At 48.4% G+C, this 24,882-nt stretch overlaps 4 protein-coding genes across 4 annotated transcripts; 1 reads left to right on the forward strand and 3 right to left on the reverse strand.

The window, feature by feature from the left end:
• Positions 1-501: 501 nt before the first annotated feature.
• LOC101762163 (UDP-glycosyltransferase 90A1) lies at positions 502-2,255 on the forward strand. Its single transcript, XM_004965149.3, has one exon. It carries the CDS (start codon positions 667-669, stop codon positions 2,092-2,094), a length of 1,428 nt encoding a protein of 475 aa, XP_004965206.1. The 5' UTR covers positions 502-666; the 3' UTR covers positions 2,095-2,255.
• A 6,977-nt stretch (positions 2,256-9,232) lies between these two features.
• LOC101762567 (E3 ubiquitin-protein ligase EL5) lies at positions 9,233-10,351 on the reverse strand. The gene has a single exon (XM_004965150.2). The coding sequence runs from the start codon at positions 9,941-9,943 to the stop codon at positions 9,419-9,421; it is 525 nt and encodes a 174-aa protein (XP_004965207.1). The 5' UTR covers positions 9,944-10,351; the 3' UTR covers positions 9,233-9,418.
• A 6,412-nt stretch (positions 10,352-16,763) lies between these two features.
• Positions 16,764-17,981, reverse strand: LOC111257056 (protein trichome birefringence-like 19). Its single transcript, XM_022826079.1, has 2 exons — positions 17,187-17,981; positions 16,764-17,093 (listed from the first exon to the last, which is right to left on the reverse strand). The coding sequence occupies exons 1-2, from the start codon at positions 17,979-17,981 to the stop codon at positions 16,764-16,766; spliced, it is 1,125 nt and encodes a 374-aa protein (XP_022681814.1).
• Positions 17,982-22,344: 4,363 nt separating this feature from the next.
• LOC101775275 (protein trichome birefringence-like 19) lies at positions 22,345-24,270 on the reverse strand. Its single transcript, XM_022825694.1, has 2 exons — positions 23,560-24,270; positions 22,345-23,315 (listed from the first exon to the last, which is right to left on the reverse strand). The coding sequence occupies exons 1-2, from the start codon at positions 24,136-24,138 to the stop codon at positions 22,542-22,544; spliced, it is 1,353 nt and encodes a 450-aa protein (XP_022681429.1). The 5' UTR covers positions 24,139-24,270; the 3' UTR covers positions 22,345-22,541.
• Between the last annotated feature and the right edge of the window lie 612 nt (positions 24,271-24,882).

A 24,882-nucleotide genomic window follows, 5' to 3' on the forward strand; every position in this document is an offset into this window, starting at 1 on the left:
TGCAATTAGTTTTATAATTAGCTCATGTTTAGTCCTCCTAATTAGTATCCGAACATCCGATGTGACACTGTTAAAGTTTAGCATCTCGTATCCAAACAGCCCCTTATCCTCTCCCCGACATGAGCTCCACTGCTGCCACTGGAGCTGCTCCAATGCTAGAGGAAATCCTATGCATATCTCTCCACCCGAAAAGATTCCAAAACAAAAGCAGTCAACACCGAGTACAACAAGCTACTCTCTACGTAAAAAAAAATGCAACTCTTGCCTGCCTAGAAGTATTCGAGGTACAAAATAAATATTAATAAACTAATCATATAATATAGTTTTATACTACTCGAGAAGCGAGGGTTGAATTGTTTTTTTGGACGGACGGAGCAGGCAGACCCTACACGAAATGTTCCAAAACAAAAAAAAGCAATTCGATACCAGCTAATAACCACACCGTCAAAACAATCGTAGACAGCTGGCCACTAGCAGCTTTGGAGAGAAACTTCTAGCTAGCTTTGATGATGCGTGCGAGTACATGATATTACGATCACCATTCACCGGTCACCACACGCTACAGCAATAAATTCGCATAAGACACCAGCCCGGCACCGCACGCACTTGCACGGCTCGACCGGCACGGTGCACGCGCAGCTCGCCACTTTGCTAGCAGCTAGCTGTATGTCCATGCCCATGGCCTCCTCCTCGCCGCCCCCGGTGCTCCGTCACGTGGTCATGCTCCCCTTCATGGCCAAGGGCCACGCCATGCCGCTCCTCCACCTGACCCGCCTCCTCCTCTGCCGGGGCCTCGCGTCGGCCGTCACCTTCCTCGCCACACCGCGCGACGCGCCCTTCATCCGCACCGGCGCCCCCCGCGCGGCCGCCGTCGTCGAGCTGCCGTTCCCCTCCTCGGCGGCAGGCCCGCAGAGCATGGAGGACCTCCCTTCCGCGTCCAGCTTCCTCGACGTCGTCTCCGCCTCCGCCGCGCTCCGACCGGCGTTTGGGGACGCACTGGCGGCGCTGGACCCTCGGCCGGACCTGCTCGTCCACGACGGGTTCCTCCCGTGGGCCAAGGACACCGCCGACGAACTCGGCGTACCGCGGCTCGTCTCGCTCGGCATGGGAGCCTTCGCCTCCTGCGTCCCGATGGCCGTCCTGGCGCAGAAGCCACACGCGCGTGTGAGCTCGCCGTCGGAGCCGTTCGAGGTCGACGGCTTTCCGGGGCTCCGGTTCACCAAGGCGGACCTGAGCCCGCCCTTCGACGACCCGGAGCCGGCCGGCCCTCACTGGGATTTCATCTGCGAGAGCGGCAGGGCCATGGGCTCGAGCCGGGGCAGTATCCTCAATTCCTTCCATGAGCTCGAGTCATTCTACATAGACAAGTGGAACCGTGAGATGCCGCTCAACAAGATGTGGCCGGTCGGTCCGCTCTGCCTTGCCGGCGAACCGGTCCGGACCTTGGATTCAGATATAGCCGCCTGGCTTGACTCAAGGCTCGCGATGAACCGCCCGGTTCTATACGTGGCATTCGGTTCGCAGGCTGACCTGAGCCGGTCACAACTTGAGGAGATGGCAATTGGCTTGGACCGGTCGGATCTGGACTTCATATGGGTGGTTCGATCGAAGTGGTTCGGTCAAGACGAGCCATTCCAAGGCAGGTTCGGTGACAGAGGTAAAGTGGTGAAATATTTTATCAACCAGCTCGGTGTTTTGAGCCATAAAGCTATCAAAGGCTTTTTCAGTCATTGCGGGTGGAACTCGGTGATGGAGAGCATCAGCATGGGTGTCCCCATCCTCGCGTATCCAATGGCGGCAGAGCAGAAGCTAAACGCAAAATTCGTTGTCGATGTGCTCAAAGTCGGAATCAGAATTTGGCCGTCGAAAATGGGGGACGGTGGCCCTGGAAGCGAGCTGGTTCCGAGCGAAGATGTGCAAACGTTGGCTAGAGAGTTGATCCTGGGAGAGGGAGGGAAATGTGCGGCCGCCAAAGCGAGTGAGCTCGCAACCTCGGCTAGAGCCGCTATGGAGACGGGCGGGTCGTCGTTTGAAAGCCTAGAGCTGATGCTCCGTGAGGTGTGTGAGATTGGAAGGCCGGAGGCTAAAGAGTGATCAGCAGCTATCGTCTTCAGTGCTAAGACGGTGTTTGGTTCGTAGTATGGTAATGTAAATGCAAATGAAATGGATCGTAGTCCTTTCAACTATGAAATGTGCGACTAAACTCTTTGTTTGGTTCTACTGCGGTAACGTAATCAAATAGCATGCTTCTTCTATTTTCTGATTACGGAGGGAAGGGGTGGTAAGAGGCTCGTATAGCATGAGAATTTGATTACAACGTTAACCGATTATGGATGGGTGAAAACAAACAACTGTAACGTGATTCATTACCATCCGTAATCCGATTACGTTACATTTTGCCCAACCAAACACCACCTAAATGTACTCGTCAAATTAATGTAAGGCAAATGGGATCGTTGGTACTATTGTATTTGCCGTTTTAAAGCTAGAACTGATGCGCTGTGATGGAATCTCTATCGGTGCTAACCATGTAGTAGCACCATAAAAACCGAACGAGCATGCATCTAGATTGTGTACATTAATCAAGGTCTATTGGCCAAAATTACGTGTGTGATTGTTGCTTTGCCATGTATGGCAGCGAATGTTCAGATATTCACTTACCACCCACTAGCTGCATGCAGTGTGAGTAGACTTACCGCCGGTGCGAGCAGCATTTTATTTCCGCAACCATTTTATTTTCCAAACCCCTTGTGTACATCTATCTATAATTGAAGGTGTCTAGCTCTCTTAAGGACCTGGACCACGACGATGGTGATTGTCCTTGGTGCGACACCAACGACCAACACACACACATGTTAAACATGCGAAGAAGAAACGAATCATACCAACATCCTAACTTACAATTTCCATGCACACATCTCCACTTCAAATATGAAAGGAAGAGGGATTTTGGATTTGAGGTGTGTCCCAGATTGTTGGCTAGGGCTGTACAACGAATTGCAATGATCGCTCTAAAATGAAACAAATTGTACCATACCTCCAAATTTGTGATTTTCAAGCGACCCTTGACTATATGGCCCCTAGCCTCAACCTGAAGGAAGATGAGTTTTGGATTCGGGATGCGTCCCAAAGGCGATGATCAGATATGCAGTGGACGGTGCATCGAATGACGTTCCTTGTACATGGACAAAGGTGAAGGGATGTGCAGTAGCAAAACGAATGGATTGGCTACGGTGGGATCGGGGCTGCTGGAGATGGGGGTCTTTTATCAACTCACTTGGTGTCCTGACTCCGATCCTCTGCCACAATGCCATCAAAATTCTAAAGGGCTCTTCTTCAGCCACTGCAGGTGGAACTTATTTGGTGATGAAAAACCTTGTGCATGACTGCTTACCTCACACTACTCTTATCTCGCGCCGACCATTTCTCACATGATAAACCCTAACCCTTTTTCGTAACAAACCAGCAAATGGCTAGGAAGCCGGAGGAGCCGTTGCCGTTGCCGAGCTGTACGTGGATCCGGCCCCAACCTCGGATGAAACTTAACCACTGCCGTGTGGGTCTGATCGCCAGGAGGCCCACACGACAGTATAACTCAGCTGTCTGCAGTTATATAGCAGATGATTTGTTCCCCATCCTCTAGCTTTACTTAATTTGCTGATGGAAGCGGTTCATGTAGGGGGTGTCGTGATCACCGAAAGGTGAGACCCACATCTACCGGGCCTGTAGGAATCGTCATTTTCTATCAGGAAGGCTATGTCGTAGAAAGGAACGGCATTGCTAGCGTCCGGGTATTCGATAGGAATTTTCCTATCCGACATTCCGTTACAACATAAAAATAAAATATTTGTAACATCGAAAATATATAGTTGTAACATTGCAAAATATACGAAAAAATAACTACGTCGTTCGACTTGGGATAGAAAATTCCTACCGCAACATGAACACTATATTTCATACAATTAGAAATAGTAATTACAAAACCGATAATTAACGATTGCAACATACGTCGAGCATATTTTTTAAAGATTCCGAAACATTACCGAGGGCCCGTTTGTTTAGCAGGAATTGGGCTGAATTGGAATTGTTTTCCTAGACCGACCTGTTTGGCTCCGCATGGAATTGGAAATCGTCTTTCCAGCAATTTCCACGAGCTGATTTCCTTACCTGCGACACATTCCGGATCTAAAACGAAGAAATCGATTCCATCCCAACACGCCTCCCTTCCCCGACGCCGTGCCGCCTCCCTTTCCCGACTCCCCTTCATCCCGACGCCGCGCCCCCTCCTCTGGTGCCCTCCCCCGGCGCCCACTCCTCCGCCGCCTCCTCCGACGCCCTCCCCCGGTGCCGCCTCCTCCAGCGCCCCCTCCTCCGCCGCGCTGCACCTCCTTCGTCTTCCCTTCCCCGACTGAAAGCTCGCCGCCGTTCAGATCCGCTCACTCGGTGCTGCCAGCCGCTCCTCCGCCTCCCCATCTTCCTCCTCCGTCGCCCCCTCCTCCACGAAGAAGGCGACGTCTACCTCCTCCGCCACCCCTCCTTCAACGCCCCCGTCTACCTCGCCACCGTCCCTGATTGCACTTCGTCTCTAGGGTTCGTGCATCTCCTCCCTGATTGCACTTTGCTCTTACTATTTGTGGTTTGATCTGGTTGTTGCGTCCTCTAATTTGAGGTAATTTGTTGTGGATTTGAGGTAATTTAGGTTTTAATCATCTCGTGCTGCATTTGACAGTGCTTATGCATAGCTACTCAGTGCAATCAACTTCAGTAGTGTACAGATTTGATCTGGTTTACCTACTCAGTGCTTTGATCTGGTTTACCTACTGATTTTGAGTGAAAATACATATGTAACTTCACGTCTAGATATTTCTTTGTCATAGTGTCTTGTATTTGCTAAGTTCATATTAATGTACCCTTCAAATACTTGTTGTTGTACCCTTGTCAGTGAAATGGAACCCCTGTCCAAGCCTTGAGGTTATCTGTCAGATCTTTAGTTTTGGATCAAATTCATCTCAGCTTACAGGGATATTTATCTATTTCCTAGAGGTTATCTGTCCAAGCCTTGAGGTTATCTTTAGTGTTGCTATACTGCTGACTACATACTATTTCTTTCAATCAACACTGACTACTGTTTTCTTTTCTAATCAACATGTCAAATGGTTTAGCTAGTACATTAAATTGCTGATCAATTGAGCTGTATTACCTTGGATGTTATTCGTAGATATGTGCATACTGCGAGTGTGTCAGCTAAACATATAAATAATATTAGTAGATACCTTGCATAATATTTGCATGAAAGTATGCTTCCCTCAGTATCTATCATCAGTTCTAGATTAATCTCTGTGTGCATCTTAAAGAAAATGATGGTCCTTTATTCTTCTGTATACTTAAGAATGTATAGCTATCTTTTTTCTATTCCGCACAACTTCAGTAGGAAATACCAGCTAATTCATTTTCTTTTGTGGTTTGTTTTTTCATTTACTGGTCGTAGCAAGCGAGGAGGGAGTTGTGGGACTGACGACGTCCAACAAGTTCTTCCCTAGAACAACTTCTCACGATGCTGACTATGTGAGATAGCAAGTATAGTCCTCAGCTCACTCTTGACTATTTTCCTGTTGGTGAAACTTTTTTCACACTAATGTATTTCTTATCCATAGCATTTCGCTAACTGCAAGAGACATAGCTATTTTCTGACTATTTTCTACCAGATAGTTAGCCTTTATTGTGTTCAGTGAATAATTAGATGTATGATCAATGTAAGCCATGAAGATCCTAGCTATTCAGCTACTGGGCACTAGTTAAACATAGCACCATCTCCCAGTACTGCAAATCTTATGTGGCTTTCGGTCATTATGTGGCTGTGAATAATACACTCCTTATGCATTCATTGGTGTGTAATGCAGGACTGTATTTATGGCTCAACTTTCTTTCTCCTAGCATCAATGTGTAATCACAGATGTTAATATTATCAGTATATGCTAATGATTCAAGGAACCATTGCTCTATATTAGCATAAACTATTGATATAGATGCTTACCAGTCCAAGTAATTATGACTTGTATGTTAGCATAGAGAATCTTACAGTAGGTAGCATATTCTGTTATTCCCATGATTTCCTGGAGACCTGGACTGTTTGACACTTAGACCGCATAGCTTGACCCATATAAATTTTATTTACTATCTCAGATTCTTTTCTCTTTTGTTAGCTACTGGTTAAGGCGTTGCTGGGCGGCTTCAAGAAGGGTGCAAGGAACTAATATGCTGAGGCATTGATACATTGTAAGTTTAAAGATTAGCGAGTGGATCCTTAGTTGAAAAATCATAGTTTTTGGTCCTTTTGAAATGTCACCTCCAAAATCTGATGGTTGTCAAATATGATAGTCTGGTACATTTTGATTCTCATGTTTGATATTTCCTCGTTGCATCATATTGCTCCTGCATGCCTTCTGTGGAATACGACGTCCTGGTCATATTCGTATGCATGAAGATTCAGTTATATAAATGCTGATTGGTTAGACTCATCACCTTTGGAGTTCACCCCATTAGAATTGCATGGACTGTCCAGGCTTAACTCACCAGATCGTTGCCTTTCTTCGTTTCTTCTCACTTTTTAGAGGAGCATGCGGTGACTCAAATGTGCTTTGGTGCTAAGGAAGCATGTGGTGACTCAAATGTGGTGACAGTAGTTGGTATAGCGCCCATGGTGTATATCAGTATATGCGCTCTTATTTTCAGAGTCTGAGCGCCCATTATTTTCAGGCCGTAGTGACAGTGAGCCTAAGTGACAGGCCGTAGGTACAGTGTTCCCTGGGCCAATATAATGCTTACTACTGGGTTAAATTTCTCCTGGATGCACCTTAATTATGGACGACGTGATATGCATTTTACGTTGTAGCCATCTCTATCGTTTCTATTGTTTCAGTAGTCAACAAGGCATCCTCTGCAATTCATTTTTCCCCTTTGTAGCTAGGAGTGAGGTTCTGAGTTCACAGGTTATTAGTTCTAGGTCTGGGAGGAATTAGGATATTGATTTGTCCATCAACACAATTTCCTAAGGAAGCAGATGAAACTGACCTCAAGAAATTTCAAAATCTTTAGCTTATGATATTTGGTTATAATAATCTGTGTCAGGATAATTAGTTTCAAAATCTTTAGCTTATAATTAATCTGTGTCAGGATTAATGAGAAAAATAGTAGTCATTTCTCTGTAGGAAAAGGTTTTTTAACACATGTTAACTGAGAATCTGAAATCCTTGTTTTTTAACACATGAAGTTACTGATTATCCAAAATAGTGTAACACATGAAGTTACTGATTATTTTTTGTCTTCTGATTATCCAAAATAGTGTAGCATTTTGATGATAAATTAAAATATTCCTTTTGCATATGTGCTTTAGATGCCTGACAACAACATAGACTTGGTTAATACAAGCATGGAGCAAATGAGAGAGATGCGTAGGAAAAAGAGAAAAAGAGTGGCTGCTTTATTTGTTTCTGCTATCATGAGCATGATTGTGCACTGGTATCAGCGTAAGAGACCTAGACATATCGTTGATCCGGATGAAGTGGCTGAGAGAGATGTAGCTACACGCAAACAAATGCTAAGAAATCTGTACCAAGGATCAAATGTCTATTGCTATGATAGTTTGCGCCTAACTAAGAGATCATTCTATGACCTATGTGCCATCTTACGTGAGAGATGTGGTATGTGTGATAACAAGAATGTGTCGGTAGAAGAAAAGGTAGCAATCTTTTTGCCTGTAGTGGGTCATGGCACTAAGATGAGGATGATTCGTAGCTCATATGGATGGTCACTTGAGCCAATCTGCCACCACTTCAATGAGGTGCTTCCAGAGAAGATGAGGAAGAGGTGGCTTCTAAAACAGCTCAACAAGTGAAGAAACTAGTTCATCTAACTAGTTCATCTATATCAAGTGATGGATAATATCTATTGAACTTGTAATAATATGTGGTATTGTATGTACTATTTCTGTAGCTCGTCTGAAAATATTATCTTGTATTTTATCTGTATTTTCCTAGCTGGAGGTACGTAACTCGTGTATGATGTGTCCTTGCATAAAGATTGTTCATGGGTGTCCTTGCATAAAGATTGTTCGTGTATTATCAGATTTAACCTATATTTTCCAAAGAAGTAGTTTCATCTCTAATCAACCAAACAATATTTGAAATCTAATTCTAGGAATTAGTTTCTTTGTACATCCAAACAAGAAAATTGAAATGAATCTAATTCTATGTAATTTAATTCCTATTGAATCTAATTGCTAGAATGAGATTCCTAGAATGAGATTCAATTCCATCGAAACAAACGGACATCTAATTGCTAGAATGAGATTCCTAGAATGAGATTCAATTCCATCGAAACAAACGGGCCCTCAGAGAAAAGTTATACCAGAGGATCTCCATCCTCTTTTGCCGCCATATCCCTTGGCTTGTCGCATTGCCCACCTGAATGAACAGTTCGGACTTGCGAGAAGCCCACGCGGCCAGCAGCAAGCAGAGCCGCAGTATGTCCACGACACTGCAAGCAAGCAGGTGGAAAAAAAAACTGTATGGTGGGAAGTGGGAACGAGGCCCATGGTAGGGTTGCTCGAGCCTTGTCCACGTCAGCAGCAATAATACCCTAATACCAGAAGACCGCTTTCCAGGACAGAGCCAGGCAAGCATCCGAGCCGCCGGTTTGCTTGCTCCATCTTTGGGTTGGGTGGGTGGCTTTGCAACTACAACTTGCTGCAAATCCACATCATCTCCTATATCTAACACTGCCGCATCCAGTCTTCCCAGATATAAGTGCACTACACATCTTTTAAGGTCACATATGATGGCTATTTAGAAAATAAAGAAATCTATCCGGCCAGCTGAAACGTGGTACAATTTCTTTCTCGTTCTTGCAGAAAATTAAAGGCGTGTTCTACTGTACTGAGTGCAAGTAACGATAAGACAAAATTCAATGTTCAAGTGCTGAAAGTGAAGAGGTGGCTGGAGGAGTTTACGAAGACGGACAGAGATTACCAGGACGGCAGGACTATGAACACCTTTTATACTTGCCGGTATTTTGTTGCTAGCTAGGGTAATCGCCTTGTATTGCTGGAAGTCTAGTATTTTGGTTACCTTTGGTACTCTTGCATTTTGCATCATGGTTATATTCCTATGAAGCTGGCATACTCAGCATTTATCGAACATTATATTGTTCCTATAAACCCAGGCTTACCGTTGTCTAATGAAATATGAATTCACGGATGAACTTATTCTTTTGGATCATGGAATTTCACAGTCCAAATAGCACGGTTATATATATGTACAAGCTTGCACAAAACAACACAAATCTTGTGTATGCAATACTAACACCCCTATGTAAGCCGGCTTGAGGCTCCGCCGCTCCGGCGGTCTGGCCATACCTTTGGCTATCTTTCAGCGACGACCCCCCATGCGACCGGGCTCCTCCGCTCCGCCATCTCCAGAGCCCCTGGCACCCCGGCCTCTCCCGCCGCCGCCGCCTTTCCCTCGCCCTTCGGCGGCCGGTCCACCACGTCGGCGCGGCACACGGGGCACGCGCTGCTCTTCCTCAGCCACGAATCCACGCACTCGGCGTGGAAGCTGTGCTCGCATCGCGGCAGCCGCCGGCACCGATCGCCGGGCTCGAACGCCTCGAGGCACACCGCGCAGTCCCCGCTCCCGGTACCGGCGCCGCCGCCGTCGGCTGCGGCGGCCTTGAAGTCGTAGCACGGCAGCGCGCCGAGCTCGCCGGCCGACAGTCCCCCTCTGCCGCCGCAGCCGTCCGCCGCGCGTTCCTCGTCGGTGTGGGACGTGCCGCGGGAGCCGAGCCCCCGCCGCAGGGCCCAGAAGACCACGAGGATGTGGACGGCGAGCATCAGGGAGACGCCCGTGATGAGCAGCGCCACGGAGAGGATCTCGGTTGGGCTGGTCATCCTATGCTGCTAGTCTACAGTGATGTTGTCGACAGGCTATGGAGGAGCTGCCCTGGCACCTGGCAGGCTAGGCTTGCAAGTCTTCATGGATGATGTGGAATTTTTCTTGCTTTGGATATGGAGACACCAAGATATAGTGTCCAAGTGTTAGGAGAAACCAAAGTGGAGGAGACGACCTTACACCATCAGCAGCAGCAGCACGGTAGAATTATAGGTTTGTATGCAACCGGCGAGTTACTGATAGGTACAAGGAAGAAAACATATAGCGCAGCTAGTTTTTTCTTTGAGATAATTGTTTATTTGACATCATAAGGACACTGCCACTGGTACAGTTATAAGTTTTGTATGCTACCTGCGAGTTCCTGATAGGTACAAGGAAGAAAACTTATGGCGCAGCTAGTTTTTTTTCTTTGGATAATTGTTTATTTGCCATCATAATTACTCCCTCCATTTTTTTATTTATAAGGCATGGTACGTATCACTTGGCACGATCTTCCAAATTACACTTTAACCATTCATTTATCTTATATTATATCATTAATTATAGTTATAAACTTATAACCATTGTAGAGTCTATTTGATTATGAATCCAACAATATAAACTTTATATTATAAAAAAAGTTGATAGTTAAATTATTGATTAAAAATTATAAAGTTTGAATTTTCATATGCACGTGCGCCTTAAAAAATAAACAGAGGGAGTACCTAACACGGCAAACTGAGCCGATTGTAGCACCAGACCACCAGTTAGTTAAGTTTTCCGTGTTCCAAAAAAAGTTATGTTTTTTGTGATTATTGTCATAGAACATGTCCTCTTAAGTTCGAGTTCTCAACTCAGTACGGATTCGCATATTTTTCTAATTTATTTTAATAGTTAATGCCATCACAAAAGATCCAATTTGAATTATAGCGATGCCTCTTTAGGAAGAGGATGGCGTTTCATTTTCATGCTCGTTGCTTGCTGATAGTTTGACGGCCAAAGGGAGGGGACATATTTCAATCCTTTTTCCAAAGGTGCAATGATAATATGCATTTTTTTTTATTTACAACAATTCACTGCCACTTTGTCTTGTTACGATATGACAGTGTGAATACTATATCTTAATGGAGTAGTTAGAAAACTGATGGAAAATTAAATTACTTATTGCACAACTATGCAAGTTGAGACGACCGACTTTTGTCAGCAACATTGGATGGATCTGACGTCGTTTCAGCTCATGTACGTCATGTTTTGGTGATTTTTAACAAGCCACTTGACAACAATAAGATACTAACATCAGATTTGCAGACAGACAAAACTGGTGAGCTGAGATCGATGCGACACACAGCATAAAAGCAATGTGCAAACAAAGGAAAAGGCTCCATCTTTTATGTTTTAGCTTCGTGTAGATAATTGGTGCTAGGACAAATAATGGGTGTGTGGGTCTCCACCGAGGGAGCCGTCTATAATAAGCAGTTTTTAGAACGCGTTAGTCTTCCAACTTGTGCTCTTGTATGGGCTAAGAGTTTTCAAAGGCATAAATATTAGATTCTTTTCAAGGCTTCTTGCTAATAATAAAATTGTTTACCTTCCTCTCTAGTGAGGACTTGAAACCACTGGTTAATAAAAGTAAGATAATGGTTTACAAGTAGTAAGTAATTTAGATATCGATTTTGAGAATTATTTTAGACTATTTTAAGGGTGGAGATGGGTACTTCTCTAGGAAACATGAATGGCTCTGTTGATTAGAGTAAATAATTTTGATATTTCGGAATTTTTATTCTTAGCATGTCTCATGAGGAATTAACATATGTAATTAGTAATAATAAGATAACAATTTACGCGCCACATGGGTGTTTGATTTAGCTGTTCATCAGCTAGTCTTATGAGACACGTCAAATACCACTTGTAATTCCAAACAAGTGCAGGGTAAAAAAACAGGGATGTCTGGGTATGGTAATTGTGTACACATTTAAGGTTCTTGCAACTTAGACCTCACAAGGAAGGTGGGGATCACTTTAGGGTTTTTCAAGGTTCATTTGGAAAGTTATTTTGTTTCTAAATATTTTTCTATACCTCTTCCATAAATTACCATTTAAGCTTACTAGGACTTAACATTTTCTTTATTCATTTAAACCGGTTCATCTTCCAAAATTTGTTTCCATATTGAAAAAGCAACATATGACACTAAGAATTTAGTAGTATCTCAATCATGTCATCACTGAGTTATTCTAAAAATTTGGGATCCATTGGATTAGCACAAAAATAATTAAAATTATTTTATTACCCAAAGATAGCATCTACTTAACCATTTTTATCTCAAAATCTACAGTGATTCTAAGGGTGAAACTTTAGCAGTGGGTTGAAGGTGTGTTATAGAGACTTTGGTGAATTATTCATGATTTTTAGTCAAGGAAAACTATTTCCCATATTTATCTTCTATTTATCTTTCTACAAATAGAAAGGCATAACTCACCAAGTTACACTCAATGCACCATAATTTTCCTAAAAACTATACCTCAAAACTAAGCTACTCCAAGTGGTTTCACATTTTTCTTTCCTCTGGATTAAAACTTATGCAAAAAGAAAGATTTAACCCTAGATTTCAAGATAAAGTTAAAAAAGTGATGCAAGGTTCTACACCAGATTCCTAAATATTTTTCCAAGCTTTTATTCAGAGAAACAAACACTTTAGAAGTGGATTTATCATTTTTACATTTTTCTGTGATTTACCAAGATTTAAAAGTCCTAAGTAAGAGATAAAACTATAGAGCATTATTTCTAATAGTAACATGGGCAAGGTTATTTTTCCATGAAACTAGGTACTTCAGTAAGTCCAACAAAATTTATTTGACATTTTTCTGAGCTTCCTACATTTTTCAGTGCATTTCCAAAGTTCCTTCATTTATGTGCCTTTTTAAAACACAAAAATCAGAATAGTTTTACAAGGGGCCCTTAAGGTTTTCAAAGTCTCGCGGATAAGCCCTTAACTCTAACAACTAGGCCCCTACGAAGCTTTCCTAATCACATCCGTGGCCCTATGGAGTCACGCCGGCAGGCGGCTTTGATTCCGGTGATGGCCAGCCTAATCGCGGGAGGGAAGTAATCGGGGAGGTGTGCTAGCTCACTTGGGGGCTTTGGCGGCGGTTGGGGGCGCGGAGATGGCGTGTGGAGGGTGGAACGGTGTGGGGAAGGAAGGCTCGGGCTGCGGCAAAGTCTGGCGGCGTTCCGGTGCTCTAGGGGCTCTTCGCGGGCAACGGACGGTGCGAAGAGGTGCGCATGGTTCCGGCGAAGCGGGTAGAGGTGTTGGCGAGGTGTGGGGTGGCACAGAGCAGGGGGCTCCATGGAGGGGTGGTGCGGCGGCGCTTAGCACACAAGGGCGGCGGAGCTTGGTGAGTGCGAGGAGCTGCGCAGGCGGCGCATTAACCCCTTTTATAGGGTCGAGGAGGTGCGGAGGGCGAGGGCGGAGCCAACGGGTGGTGCTGGCGTGGTCGGAGGGGAGAGGGGAGCGGCTGCCGCACAGGGGATTGGGCGGCGGCGCCATTGGCAGAAGGGTGCGAGCTCCGAGGATAGGATCTCCCGGCTATTGGCCAAGAAAGATAGCAAGCGTGCGGATCCGTTCTGCCGAGTAGTTTGATTGGCGAGGCTGGGCGCTCCATCCTGTCGCGTCACGACGTTGGTTGGAGAGGTGGAGCCGGCCAGCGGGCTGCCATGGCATGGCGGAGGGAAGTGGCAGAGGCGCAGTGCAGCATTGGGCAAGGGCAATGCTGCTGCACAGGGGAAGATGCTCGCGGGCGAGCATTGGGCAGCCGGGGCACCGATTCGTCTTGTCGTGGCCGCTGGTTGGCCGTCGGTGAGCTTGCCAGTGAGCGAGAGCCACGCGACGAGCGGCGCATGGGCGAACGTGCTGGGCGCGCTCTGGCGTCGAGGCGTTCGCGAGGCAGGCCAAAGGGTCGAGGTTTAGGCTGAGCTTAAGCCAGATTTTTGAACTAAACTTTAATTTTTCCCTTTCTAAGATTTGTAGCCCTTAAGTCAAAGTTCAAACTCTATAAAAGGTTTCACTTACAAATCAAAACAGATTTGAAGTTATGGGGTTCCAAAGTTTGCTAGAACGTCGGTCATCCAGACTTAGGCAGATTTCCAAGTTTGTTGATTTCAAGGGTTTTGGCTGTTTTTGATCCAAATTTTGAATGGTTTTCCGCTTGAATTAGGCCAAGGTGTTATTGACAAAATTGTTTTACAGACTGGGTACTAAACTCTTATAAAGGGTTTTTCTTAAGTTTAGTGTAAGTTTTGTGAGTAACTTGCTTGCCAAGATACATACTTTGAACGGTTCTCAGACAGCATATTTTTGCAGTTTTGGCTAGGTTGACTGTTTTGGTCGACTTTGACCTAACTTATGAAAAGCTTTTGTGCAGATTTTGGCCTAACTCCAAAGATCAAAGTTGTCAAAGACTTGTAGCACTAAAACTTTTATATAAGATTTTACTTGAGCTTACATTAGAAATTTTTGAGAAAAAGGGCTGCAAAGTTGAGGAATTTTACTATTTTCAGCACTTGAGTTTTTGAAGTGAGTTTCAAAAGCTACTGATTTTGATTCTAGTTTTTGAACCTCTTCCACTCCAAACCAGCAAAGTGCTAATCAGGAAAGTTGTTAGAAATATAAAACTCTACAACTTTTAGTTTGGCAAAACTTTAAGTTTCTATACAAAATTTCAAGTTTTGAGTTAACCCCGAACTTAAGCTTTTAAGGGCAAAAGGACCTTTCACTTACTAGATTAGTGTCTAAGCCTCCTATTCCAACTTAACCAAGTTTAGTTTAGGTAGAGTTGGTACACACTGGATGATCCGATGCTATGTGTCGGTGGGGCATCGGATGAAGCATATTTATTTTGTCAAGTTCCAAAGAGGTGTTGGCTAAGAAATTCCTGCACTGGATGATATGATGGGAACCTACAGTACCAGCGGATGAATCGGTGTAATACGTTGGTGACTGTTTTGGTCACGGGGAGGCCAACGACTAGTAGCACTGGATGTTCTGATGCTACCTAAAAGCATACCATCGGAACATCCGATTGTACACTTTAACTACTGTTGGAGCAACGGCTCTTTGATGCCTTGGGCTATTTATACCCCCTCCACTCGCCCATTTGGAGTTGCTGGAGTTTGCACGAATCCATTGGAGATCAAGAGTCATCAAGAACACATCCAAGCCACCAAAAGTGCATAAGTGATTATTCAAAGGCTTAGCAAAAGCTTAGAAGAGTGATTAGTGCTAGGATAGGCCTAGATAAGAGAGAGTGTAAGGTGTTGCTACCTTGTGATTGGTTCAAGGAGTGAACCACAGCTGTACAAGGTGTGCCGACACCTTAGAGCCTTGGTGGCTCGCTGGCAAGTCTTCAACCCTCTGGCTTGGTGTGAAGTGATGTCGACGACCGTGTGCGTGAGACAAGAAGACCCCTTCCTTGGTGGAGAACTCCATAGCCAAGAGGGCGTCAAGGGGCCGAAAGGGAGGGAGTGGTGAGCCTTGCCTTAGTGTCAAGTTTCTCATCTGGCTTGGCACGAGCCTTTGTGGCGAGTCCAAGACCTTGATCGGGAGAGACTTGGTGACCGGGAGCATATCCTCAGTGGAGCTCCAACGTAGACTAGGAGTGGCATTTGACTACCGATACCACGAGATAAATCGTCGTTCCTGAGTTTGCATCCTTCTTAACCCAATTCTTTACGTTTCTATATTTCATACTTGCAACTTGAGTGTTTTACTTACTAAAGTAGAATCTTGATAGGATTGGCTGTAGGTTGCAAAACTTATTTTGGGTGGGAAGAATCACTAGTTCAACAATAGATTGTACATCTAGATAGCATGATCTAGTTTATATTTTGGAGCAAATTGTGAAAACCATAGGCTAAAGTTTTTAAGTTTGCCTAATTCACCTCCTCTCCCTTAGGCTACGAGCACCAATTCCTTACATTGGACTGTCCAAACAAAGATCTAAAGGTGGTTATTAGGCTAAAATGAGAATTCAAAAACTGTGTTTTTCATAAAATAGACCATTACGAAAGGGTCTCTAGCCTAGTGGTTAGAGCACCTGACTAGCAGGCTTGGGTTTGACTCCTCGTGGGAGCGAATTAAACGAGTCTGGAATAAAAAATTATAAAAAATAGGTAGGAGCTTCCTCTGCTAACACTAAGAATAAAGATGTTGCAATCATAAGGGAAGGCTTGATATGGGAAGAGGTACTCAATTGAACACAGGCTCCCCAAAGCATTGTTGGCCTACATGATCATTTTGTTTGTTTACATGCAGTGTAAACTACATAGTGGCTAACATGTCCCTTTTATCAGGCGTCTATCCTGTTTATAATTTGGCAGTTCCACCTGTTTAAATATTTGTTTAATCCAAATAAATAGCTAACGATAGGTGATTAATTGTTTAACATGTACTCCTCCGTTCCAAATTATAGATTGTTTTAGCATTCCTACGTTAATAACTTTTACAATTCATCTAGATATACACTATATTAACATAGATACATAATAAAAATTATAAATTTACAAAATGCTACAACAACCTACAATGTGATAATAGAGGGAATATCAATTTAGATACATAATAAAAATTATAAATTTACAAAATGCTACAACAACCTACAATGTGATAGAGGGAATATCATTTAGGCTAACACTTCCCTTAAGAGTATCGAATATGGAATTTGGATTCTAAGTGATTGTACGTCAGCTGCAGCTTGAATTATAGTACGTGTACGCAACTGCTAAGCGGACGTACCGGATCGGAATCAAGTATCAAAAGAATGGTAACTCGTTGAATTGGACCTGTCTCTAGTGTAACAGCATGTGGAGCAGCATGTCGTTGCAGGCGTCCATGGCGCCGGGCAAGCACCAGTGCAGACAGTCACGCGACACGTTGAACCTGTCGGGCTGCCACAGCCGGTACTTGCCCGGGTGCGCATCCGGCCGCTGCGCCATCGCTTCCGTCGCGTCGAGCAGTAGCATCCTCGCCGCCCCCTTCCCCTTCGCCTCCCTCCTCGCCGCCGCGAACTCCTCCACCTGTATCGCGTGCATCTCCTTCTCCACCGCGTTCACCTCCCACTCGCCGCGCGCGAGCGGCCGCGTCCGCGCGCAGTCACCGTCCTCGTTCCACGTCCCGTTCTCGTAGTGCGACGGTGAGACCGTGCCCACCACCACCGTCCTGGCGCGGCGGCGCCCAGGCGGCGCGCCCGCGGCGGCCGCCGCCCGGAGCGCAGTCCGGAACGCCTTCCGCAGCGGGTACCGGAGCGTGAGGTCGGTGACGTTGGGCGCCAGGCAGGCGTTGCAGCCGACGAGGTGGCCGCGCTCGTGGAACACGGACGGGCGAAAGAACCAGCTCCCCGCCGAAACCACCACGTAGTCGAACTCGCTGGCGCGCGCCGCCCACCCGGCGTCCGGCTCGTCGAGGTGGAGGCTCCACAGGCCTGCCCCACTCCGCGCCGGCCCATCGGGGTCCGCCTCTGCGGCGTGGACGAGAAATGGCGACCAGAACGACGCGACCGTGAACCTGTGCCGCCGGAAGCGGAACGCGTGCCCCGCGGCGTTCGTCCACGGCGACGGCGTCTCGGCGCGCGCCAGGAGGCACACCAGCGAGTGCATCTGGTTCCTGGCGAGCGAGTCGCCGACGAACGCCATGGACCGGCCTCTCGCCGCGCGCAGGAACCGCGCCGGGTCGAGGTGGGGCAGCTCGCACCCGGCGGGGCGCCACCGCCACCGGATGAACCCGAGGTCTGGCCTGCCGTACCGCAGGCAGTCGTAGTGGCCGTGGATCACGGGGCAGGTCTCGGCGGTGTAGCACGGCGCACCTGGGTCCGGCACCCACTCGCCCTTGAAGATGTTGCACGACAGGTTGGCGCTGCCGCTATCGCCATCGGCCACCAACGAGGGCAGCAGCGGCTCGCTGTCGTCTTGCAGGATCACGACGGCGAGGATCACAAGGCACGTCGCAAGGAGGGCGGCGGGAATGGCACAATGGATGGTGTATGGAAGCTTGATCTCGTGAAACTTCATTCTGGCATACGATTCCAAGAATACCAAGCAACAACAGATCAACAATATAATTCAGCAGGTAAATATTCTTCATTGTTCATGAGTGGTGTGTGCGCGCGCGCGCATATATAGATCTTTTCCTCCTTACTGTTTCATGAACGTTCAGGAGTGATCTGATCGGGATCTGGAGTCAGAATCTATTGATGCCGAAAATGGCAGAGACAAATTAACGTTCCACACTGGTATACGTAATTAGCAGCGACGAACACCACCTGTAATGGTGGATTACACGCGTGCGGTTATGAGATCCAGCTGTTAGATCTTAGGGCCTTCCTGGGTTCTGAGGAGAATGGGTGTAAAGCAAAAAAAGGTCCCAAGTGCTAAACAGGTGGTGTTATTTGAGACCATTGACACTGCCACACTGGCTACCTGTAAACATGCCTAGTGGTAGCTCTCCGTTTGGCTCCGGTAATGGTAGAACTTGAGTTCACCAGCCGGTTGACAATTAATGGCATGGTTTCCTCCTTTCTGGATCTGCTCCAATGCTATGTTATTCTGTTGTCGAACGAGGGATTCCAAAGAAATTTCCTATCGCGATCCTGGATACAACGCACTTTTTTCCTTCACTTTTTGATTAAAGGAAGCCCAAACACCAGCACACAGCTGCAGAGGTTCAGGATAAACGAGCCATGCATTTTGCATACTTGAGTCAATGAACGTATAAGAATTCTTCATATTCCTCACTGGAGGTTTGTAATCCTTATTTTCCATCGCAAAGGTTACAGAAACAAAAAGAAGATTTGTTGACATCTTAGTAGATATATAAAAGAAAATTGCAAATGTCACCTCGTAGATCACTTAGATTTTGAGATTCCACTCTATACGACGTTTTGATGTAAATGACCATGTCCCTACTACCTAGTAGGTCCTCCTAGCACGAACTTTAAAGGTGACAGGTAGGAATCGGTCCAACAAATGTATAGGAATAGGAATTTCTAGGTTTCAGTTCCCTCACCCAAAATACAAGCGCAAGTAAAGCCCCTCACCCAACACCATTTGTTTGCATATGGATATAGTCACCGGCGAAGCCAGGACGTGAATGAAGATGGCATAGGGACATATACATTTATATGTGTTTTTGGATTATCATTGTAATAGCTAGGTCATTAAGGGGTGCTTTGAAAGAATAACAACACCTGTGGGTGGGTGGGGTGGGGGGGGGGGGGCATGCTCCCTCCACCCCTATATTCAATTTAGAGAAATTATATAAATCTCTTAAAGAAATCAAATGACAAAATCTGTCAATTTTCATACATTTATAAACAAGGATATCTTCATCTTCTCCAGCGAGCTCGGTATCTTCAGCAAGATTTTAGAATTTAAGTTTGGAGTTTCTAAAGAGGGGTAATTTGGGGACTCCGGCTCTAGAAGATTGTCGGGACTTGGGAAGCTTGTAGGCTTGGTGATGGTGGTTGGCGACAGGCATGATGGTGAGGCGGCAGGGTCGCCACCTACCGCTATGGTGCCGCTATGGTGAGAGATGGCGCGGTTGTGCGGTGCTCGTCAGTAGTGGGAGTGAAGTGGTTAGCATGAAGGTGGTTATAAGCGCGCCTCCAGCGGACATGGTGCTGCTGGAGCCGTACTAGGAGGTGTAGGTAGAAGAGCGCGACGTTGGGTGACGAGAAGCAGTTGTGTCATCACGTTCAAGTTGAGGGGAAAAAAAGAGGAATGGAGGAAGGAGGAAAAGGGAGGGGGTGGAGAGCGGTGACTCAGGCCGTAAGGTATAATTGATGTCGGGCAGGACAGAGAAGGAGGTGGAGGACAGCCTACATATGGGATGGGATCGGAACGAAGAAGTGTCGGTCACAGGGAGAAAAAGACGACTAGAGATATGTATAGTGTATCTCTATTGGCCGATGTTGCTTCCTCAGTTGAATGCGTCTTCTAATTAGTTATTGCTGGTTCAAAAGGAAACTAAAAGAACGCAATCAAACCTTACACTCTTTCCTTCAAAGTGCACATCACCCTCGCTCTCAGCTCTCTAGCTTTGTGTTGAGCAATATCTAGGCCCTGCTCACGTGTTATGAAAAGTACGTTCAAATCCTTGTATTGGCATGATTGGGCCTACCAATGTGCTTCCTGAAGATGACTTTGGGCTTTATGTGGAAGATAAATACCTGGGCCATCTCAAAATTATTGCTCTTATAGGCTCAATCTAGGCCCATATAGACGCAAGCAACTGATCCTCTGTTTTTTCTGTGAGCAACTACAGCAGAAGAAGCAGAACAAAACATAAGGGTGTTTGGGAGCACTTCACTTCACCAAAAATCACTCCACTCCACCAACTCCAAAAAAATCGCAGCCAAACGCGTTCGGCTCCAGCAACTCCGGCTCCAGGAAAAAAGGTGGAGCAGGGGGTAGATCCACGTTTTTGGTGGAGTACCTCAAGAGGTGCTCCAAAAATCCTCTTTACAGACCTCCTCGTGGAGTTGGTGGGTATTTACCCACCACTGCCACTCGTTACACAACGTAACGGTTCGCGAAATAAAAAAGGAGACGCTCCCGTCGCGCCGGCCGGCCTGCCTGCCGCGCTGCTCCCGCCCGCTGCGCCGCCCGGCGCCGCCGCCCGCCACCGCTCCTCAGCCGCCGCACCCCGCGCCGCCCGCCGCCGCACCCCGTGCCGCCCGCCCTCACCCGCCGCGGCCCGCGCCGCCCGCCCGTCCCCACCTGCCGTGCCGCCGTGGCCCGCCGCGCGCCGCCCGCCTGCCCGCCGCACCGCCGCGGCCTGCCTGCTCCGAGCAAAGGAGAAGAGGAGAAGAAGGGGAGAAGTAAAGGACACTGACAAGTGGGACCCATTCACATGGGTATAATGGACTTTACACAGCAAGATCTTCTATTTCCGGAGCTGGATCTATGCATTTTGCCAAACATGTGGACAGCTCTGGTATTTTTTTGGAGTCGGTGGAGTGGAGCTGCAATGTGGTGGAGTTGGTGGAGTGGAGCTCAAAAATTTGGAGTGGAGTGCTCTCAAACACCCCCATAATCAACATGGCATCGTTGTGTTTCTAGTACACTTTCACGCACGTCTGAAGTTGTTATCAATCATTCGATTTAGACGTTAACATCACATATGGAGGACGAGGAGTATGCCGTTCCAGGCATCCATCGCTCCGGGCAGGCCGCAGGCACCAGCAGTGCACGTAGTCGTGGACGAGTCGTGGTACACCGTACACGGTGAAGTGAAGTACTTCTCCGGCTTCCAGCCCATGTACTTGCTCGGGTGCGCGACCGCGCGCAGTATCATCGGCTCATCGCCTCCGTGGCTCCGTCGTGTCCGTCAGCATCACCCTCACCTTCCCAACGCCGACCCTCTCCGTCCTCTCCGCCGCCGCAAACTCTCCTGTGGTCCAGTCGCGCGCACTCACCCCCGGAACACCACGTGTAGCCCTCAAGAAGTCAGATGAGCGAGTCGGTTTCCCTGTGGCGAGCTTGCTGCGATTGGTTGCCTGCTTTTGCTCGGGCTGGGCTCCCGGATGCAGAATCTTTGGTTGCCTGCACTATTGCTCGGACCTACCTCTGGATGTAAAATGCATAGCTCAACCTGGCTCCGTGAAAACGAGGACGGTGGCTGTTTCTCCCAGGCCACGCTCGCTCCAGCGAGCAATTTTATCAGTTAATGACTTTATTAATGCAGGATTAGCATATATTAAATAATATTAACATATTTTAAATAATATTAAGGAGTAATAAGATGAATTAAGGCTATCATAGTGACGTTTGTTTATCTTTTTTTATCCTATGCAACACTCCCGTACAACCAACCAAATATCATCTCATCTCGGCTAGGCCAAATGCATCCAAGCAACCAAACATTACACTGTTGTATGCGAGTGGGAGCCTGATTCCAAGGTAGGAGCCAAGCTTGTCCCATTCAACAAACCAATTACCCCCCTACTCACTGAGAGCCCGACGCCACGGACTTGCCCCTCGTCACGGAGCTGGACGATGGCGCTGGTGTCGAGGGCGCGGCTGGGTCCGGCACCCACCTCGCCTCGCCGCTGGCTGATTCAGTGGTTCGTGTCGCAGGCCCCGCCCCGCCGCGCGTGGGACGAAAGCGGCCGGTGATATGAGACGTGCCGGTTCGGGCAGACCAGGGTACAGGTTGGAAAGCGCATGAGCCGCGACGAGTAGGAGAAGACAGGGATGAAACATCTGCCGCTGCTGCTGCTGCAGTGCTTCTTCCTCGGTCGCAGGGGAATTGTTGCACTGGGGATTTAGTCTGCGAAATGCGAGCGTGTACAGGAGAACGTACAAGCGATATGCATCGTTGCGTTTACTTGAGTCAGCCAGCAGTTTGTCGCTTATGCGCATTATCACTTCTGAATTTTTAAGCAAGTTCAGAGTTTAAGTCGTGAAGTAGGATATGTTATCTCTTATCAGACACGCTTGGCTTTGCTAATCCTTCTCTATGTCAAGAACGGATGTGCATCTATTCTTTGGATGCTCAATTAGTTTGGATCAATCAGGAACGGAGAAGAAGCACACGGACCGCAGCAGCGATGTGATGCCGCGTGAAATCAATCAGGACGGATGATCCGGCAGGAGCATCTGGAGCAACATCTCGTTCCAGGCGTCGATGGGTCCCGGCAGGCACCAGTGGACGCAGTCGTTGTACAGCGTCACGTTCTCGTGCGCCCAGTGCCCGTACCGGCTCGGGTGCCCGTCCGGCCGGAGCACCATCGCCGGCGTCGTGTCCATCAGCACCAGCCTCGGCCCCCTCCCGCCGGAGCCGGACGCCTCCACCTCCGCCTTGGCCCTGGCGAACTCCTCCACCTGCGCCGTGTGGTAGTCCAGGTCCAGCCCGCCCATCCGCACCTCCCCCGCCGTAAGCGGCCGCGTCCGCCGGCAGTCGCCGCCGCGGTCCCACGCGCCGCCCTCGAAGTGCGACGTCGGCGACAGTGTCCGCACGATCACCGTCCCGTTGAACCCCGCGACGAGGACCCGGAGCGCCGCCCGGAACGCCATGCGCAGCGAGTGCCTGTGCGTCAGGTCCGGGACGCCCGGGGCGAGGCAGTAGTGGCAGCCCACCACGCGGCCGGACTCGTAGAACATGGCGGGGCGGGTGAACCAGTTGGCCGCCGAGAGGACGACGCGGTCGAAGCCCGCGATCCCGGAGGCCCAGGCGGCGTCCGGCTCGTCCAGGTGGATGTCCCACATGTGCCGCCGGGGGTCCGGCTGGTAGCCCCGGACCAGGAACGGCGACCAGAAGATGGCCACCGTGAAGTTGTGGGACTCGTAGTGCATCGTCCTGAACTCCGGGTGCGTCGTCTTGGAGATGTCCTTGGGGTATGCCACCTGCCAACAAACAATTCGAGCAAATGGCATCAGCAGAGATCATAATCGAATCCCTATTCGGTGATCTGGTCGATTATTAATCGTCGAAATTAGTCGGAGCACAAATTTTTACTACATCGGCCATCACTGTTGCAAGATAAAATCATCGTTGTAAAAAGAAAATAATGCTCCATTGTTTCCTTGCAAGATTCAATAATGCAGAGTAGTTTTGGTCGTTGCGGTAGTAATAATTGACTACTCCTACCTTGGACAGGAGGCACATGAGCGACTGCATGTGGTTCCTGGCGAGCGAGTCCCCGACGAAGGCCATGGACGTGTCCCTGACGGCGTCGAGGAACGCGGCCGCGTCGAACCGCGGGAGCTCGCACCCCGCCGGCCGCCACCGCCACCTTAGGAACCCGGTGTCGGGCCGCCCGTACTTCATGCAGTTCTGGTGCTCCTGGATGAGCGGGCAGGTCAGGTTAGTGTAGTAGGGCGCGTCGTCGTCGGGGACCCACTCGCCCGGCCGGAAGATGTCGCACCCGCGGGGCACCCGCGCGGCGGCCGCGGCGGCGGCGCCCCGAGGGGGTGTCGACGGTGTCGAGACTATATCGACGCCGGAGCGGTAGGCGTCGAGGAAGGACGAGGCCGGCGCGCGGCGCGCGGCGGCGAGGAGGAGGAGGAGCGCGGCGACGGCGAGCGCCGGGAGCAGCGACGCCGCGGCCGGGGTGGCGGCGAGCTGGAGCTTGTGCACCGGCAGGTCCGACGCGATGCCCAGCAGCCGCTGCCGCAGGTGGCCGCCGCCGCCGCGCCGCTGCTGCTCCGCCGCCTTCGCTTGCTGCATCTCGCGTCCGCAGCGGAGTGACCCGAGTGAGCACTGGAGAGTGAAGAGAGCTAGCTAGTGGCGCAACGGGAGTAAGAAAAAGAGTGGCAGGAGGAGTTGGTGTAACAGTAAAAAAAAAAAGGGAGTGGTGCAGTGGTGCTACTGGTCTCGTTGCCGGCTGTCGTCGCGTGGCAGCGAGTAAATTTCTAATATCCAAGGACAGATATGATGGCCCGTTGGGCGCATGTGATGTGTGGCCGGCGTACAGGAGGCCCGGACACGCTTTATTCGGCCTGCTGCCTGCGTCCTCCTGGTCCTGGGCGTGCATTAATCCGTCAATCACGTGGGGGGCCGTGAGATCAAGTGGATAATGCAGCCAGGGATGCCTAAGTTTTGTTTAAACACTCTCGGGAGGCAAACCATCTCTCCCTCTCTCTGTGTGTTGATGGTTTAGAATTTTCGAGAAGCTAGGAGAGCACAAGGCACAAACGCTATGAATGCATGGGACTCATGAGTGATCAGGACGGCCGTGGAGATGAAATAGTATGGTAGCCACAGGTGGCCTGCCGCGTGCGTCCGGGGGTGGGGGGGCCTTTGTGGGCCGTGGCATCTCGATGTGTCACGTAAAGGGAAGCAGTCCCACCGCCGTGTCCCGCCTGGCATGATCAGAATCGCCCGCCGGTAATGATCGGAAGCATTACCGGCCGGCAATGGTCATCAGTGCTTAGTGGCGGCTCCGGCAAAGCGCCCCAAGCCATGACCAAC

The sequence above is a fragment of the Setaria italica genome, chromosome IV, assembly GCF_000263155.2.
Source record: "Setaria italica strain Yugu1 chromosome IV, Setaria_italica_v2.0, whole genome shotgun sequence".
Taxonomy (NCBI): Eukaryota; Viridiplantae; Streptophyta; class Magnoliopsida; order Poales; family Poaceae; genus Setaria; species Setaria italica.

Excerpts from the sequence above, each read along its gene's own strand:
- LOC101762163 (XM_004965149.3), top strand. The coding sequence starts at position 667 with ATGTCCATGCCCATGGCCTCCTCCTCGCCGCCCCCGGTGCTCCGTCAC.
- LOC101762567 (XM_004965150.2), bottom strand. The coding sequence starts at position 9,943 with ATGACCAGCCCAACCGAGATCCTCTCCGTGGCGCTGCTCATCACGGGC.
- LOC111257056 (XM_022826079.1), bottom strand. The coding sequence starts at position 17,981 with ATGAAGTTTCACGAGATCAAGCTTCCATACACCATCCATTGTGCCATT. Across the intron at positions 17,094-17,186 it reads TGCGGAAGGCGTTCCGGACT|AACGGGACGTGGAACGAGGA; the intron begins GCGCTCCGGGCG and ends TCGCACTACGAG.
- LOC101775275 (XM_022825694.1), bottom strand. The coding sequence starts at position 24,138 with ATGCAGCAAGCGAAGGCGGCGGAGCAGCAGCGGCGCGGCGGCGGCGGC. Across the intron at positions 23,316-23,559 it reads TCATGTGCCTCCTGTCCAAG|GTGGCATACCCCAAGGACAT; the intron begins GTAGGAGTAGTC and ends GTTTGTTGGCAG.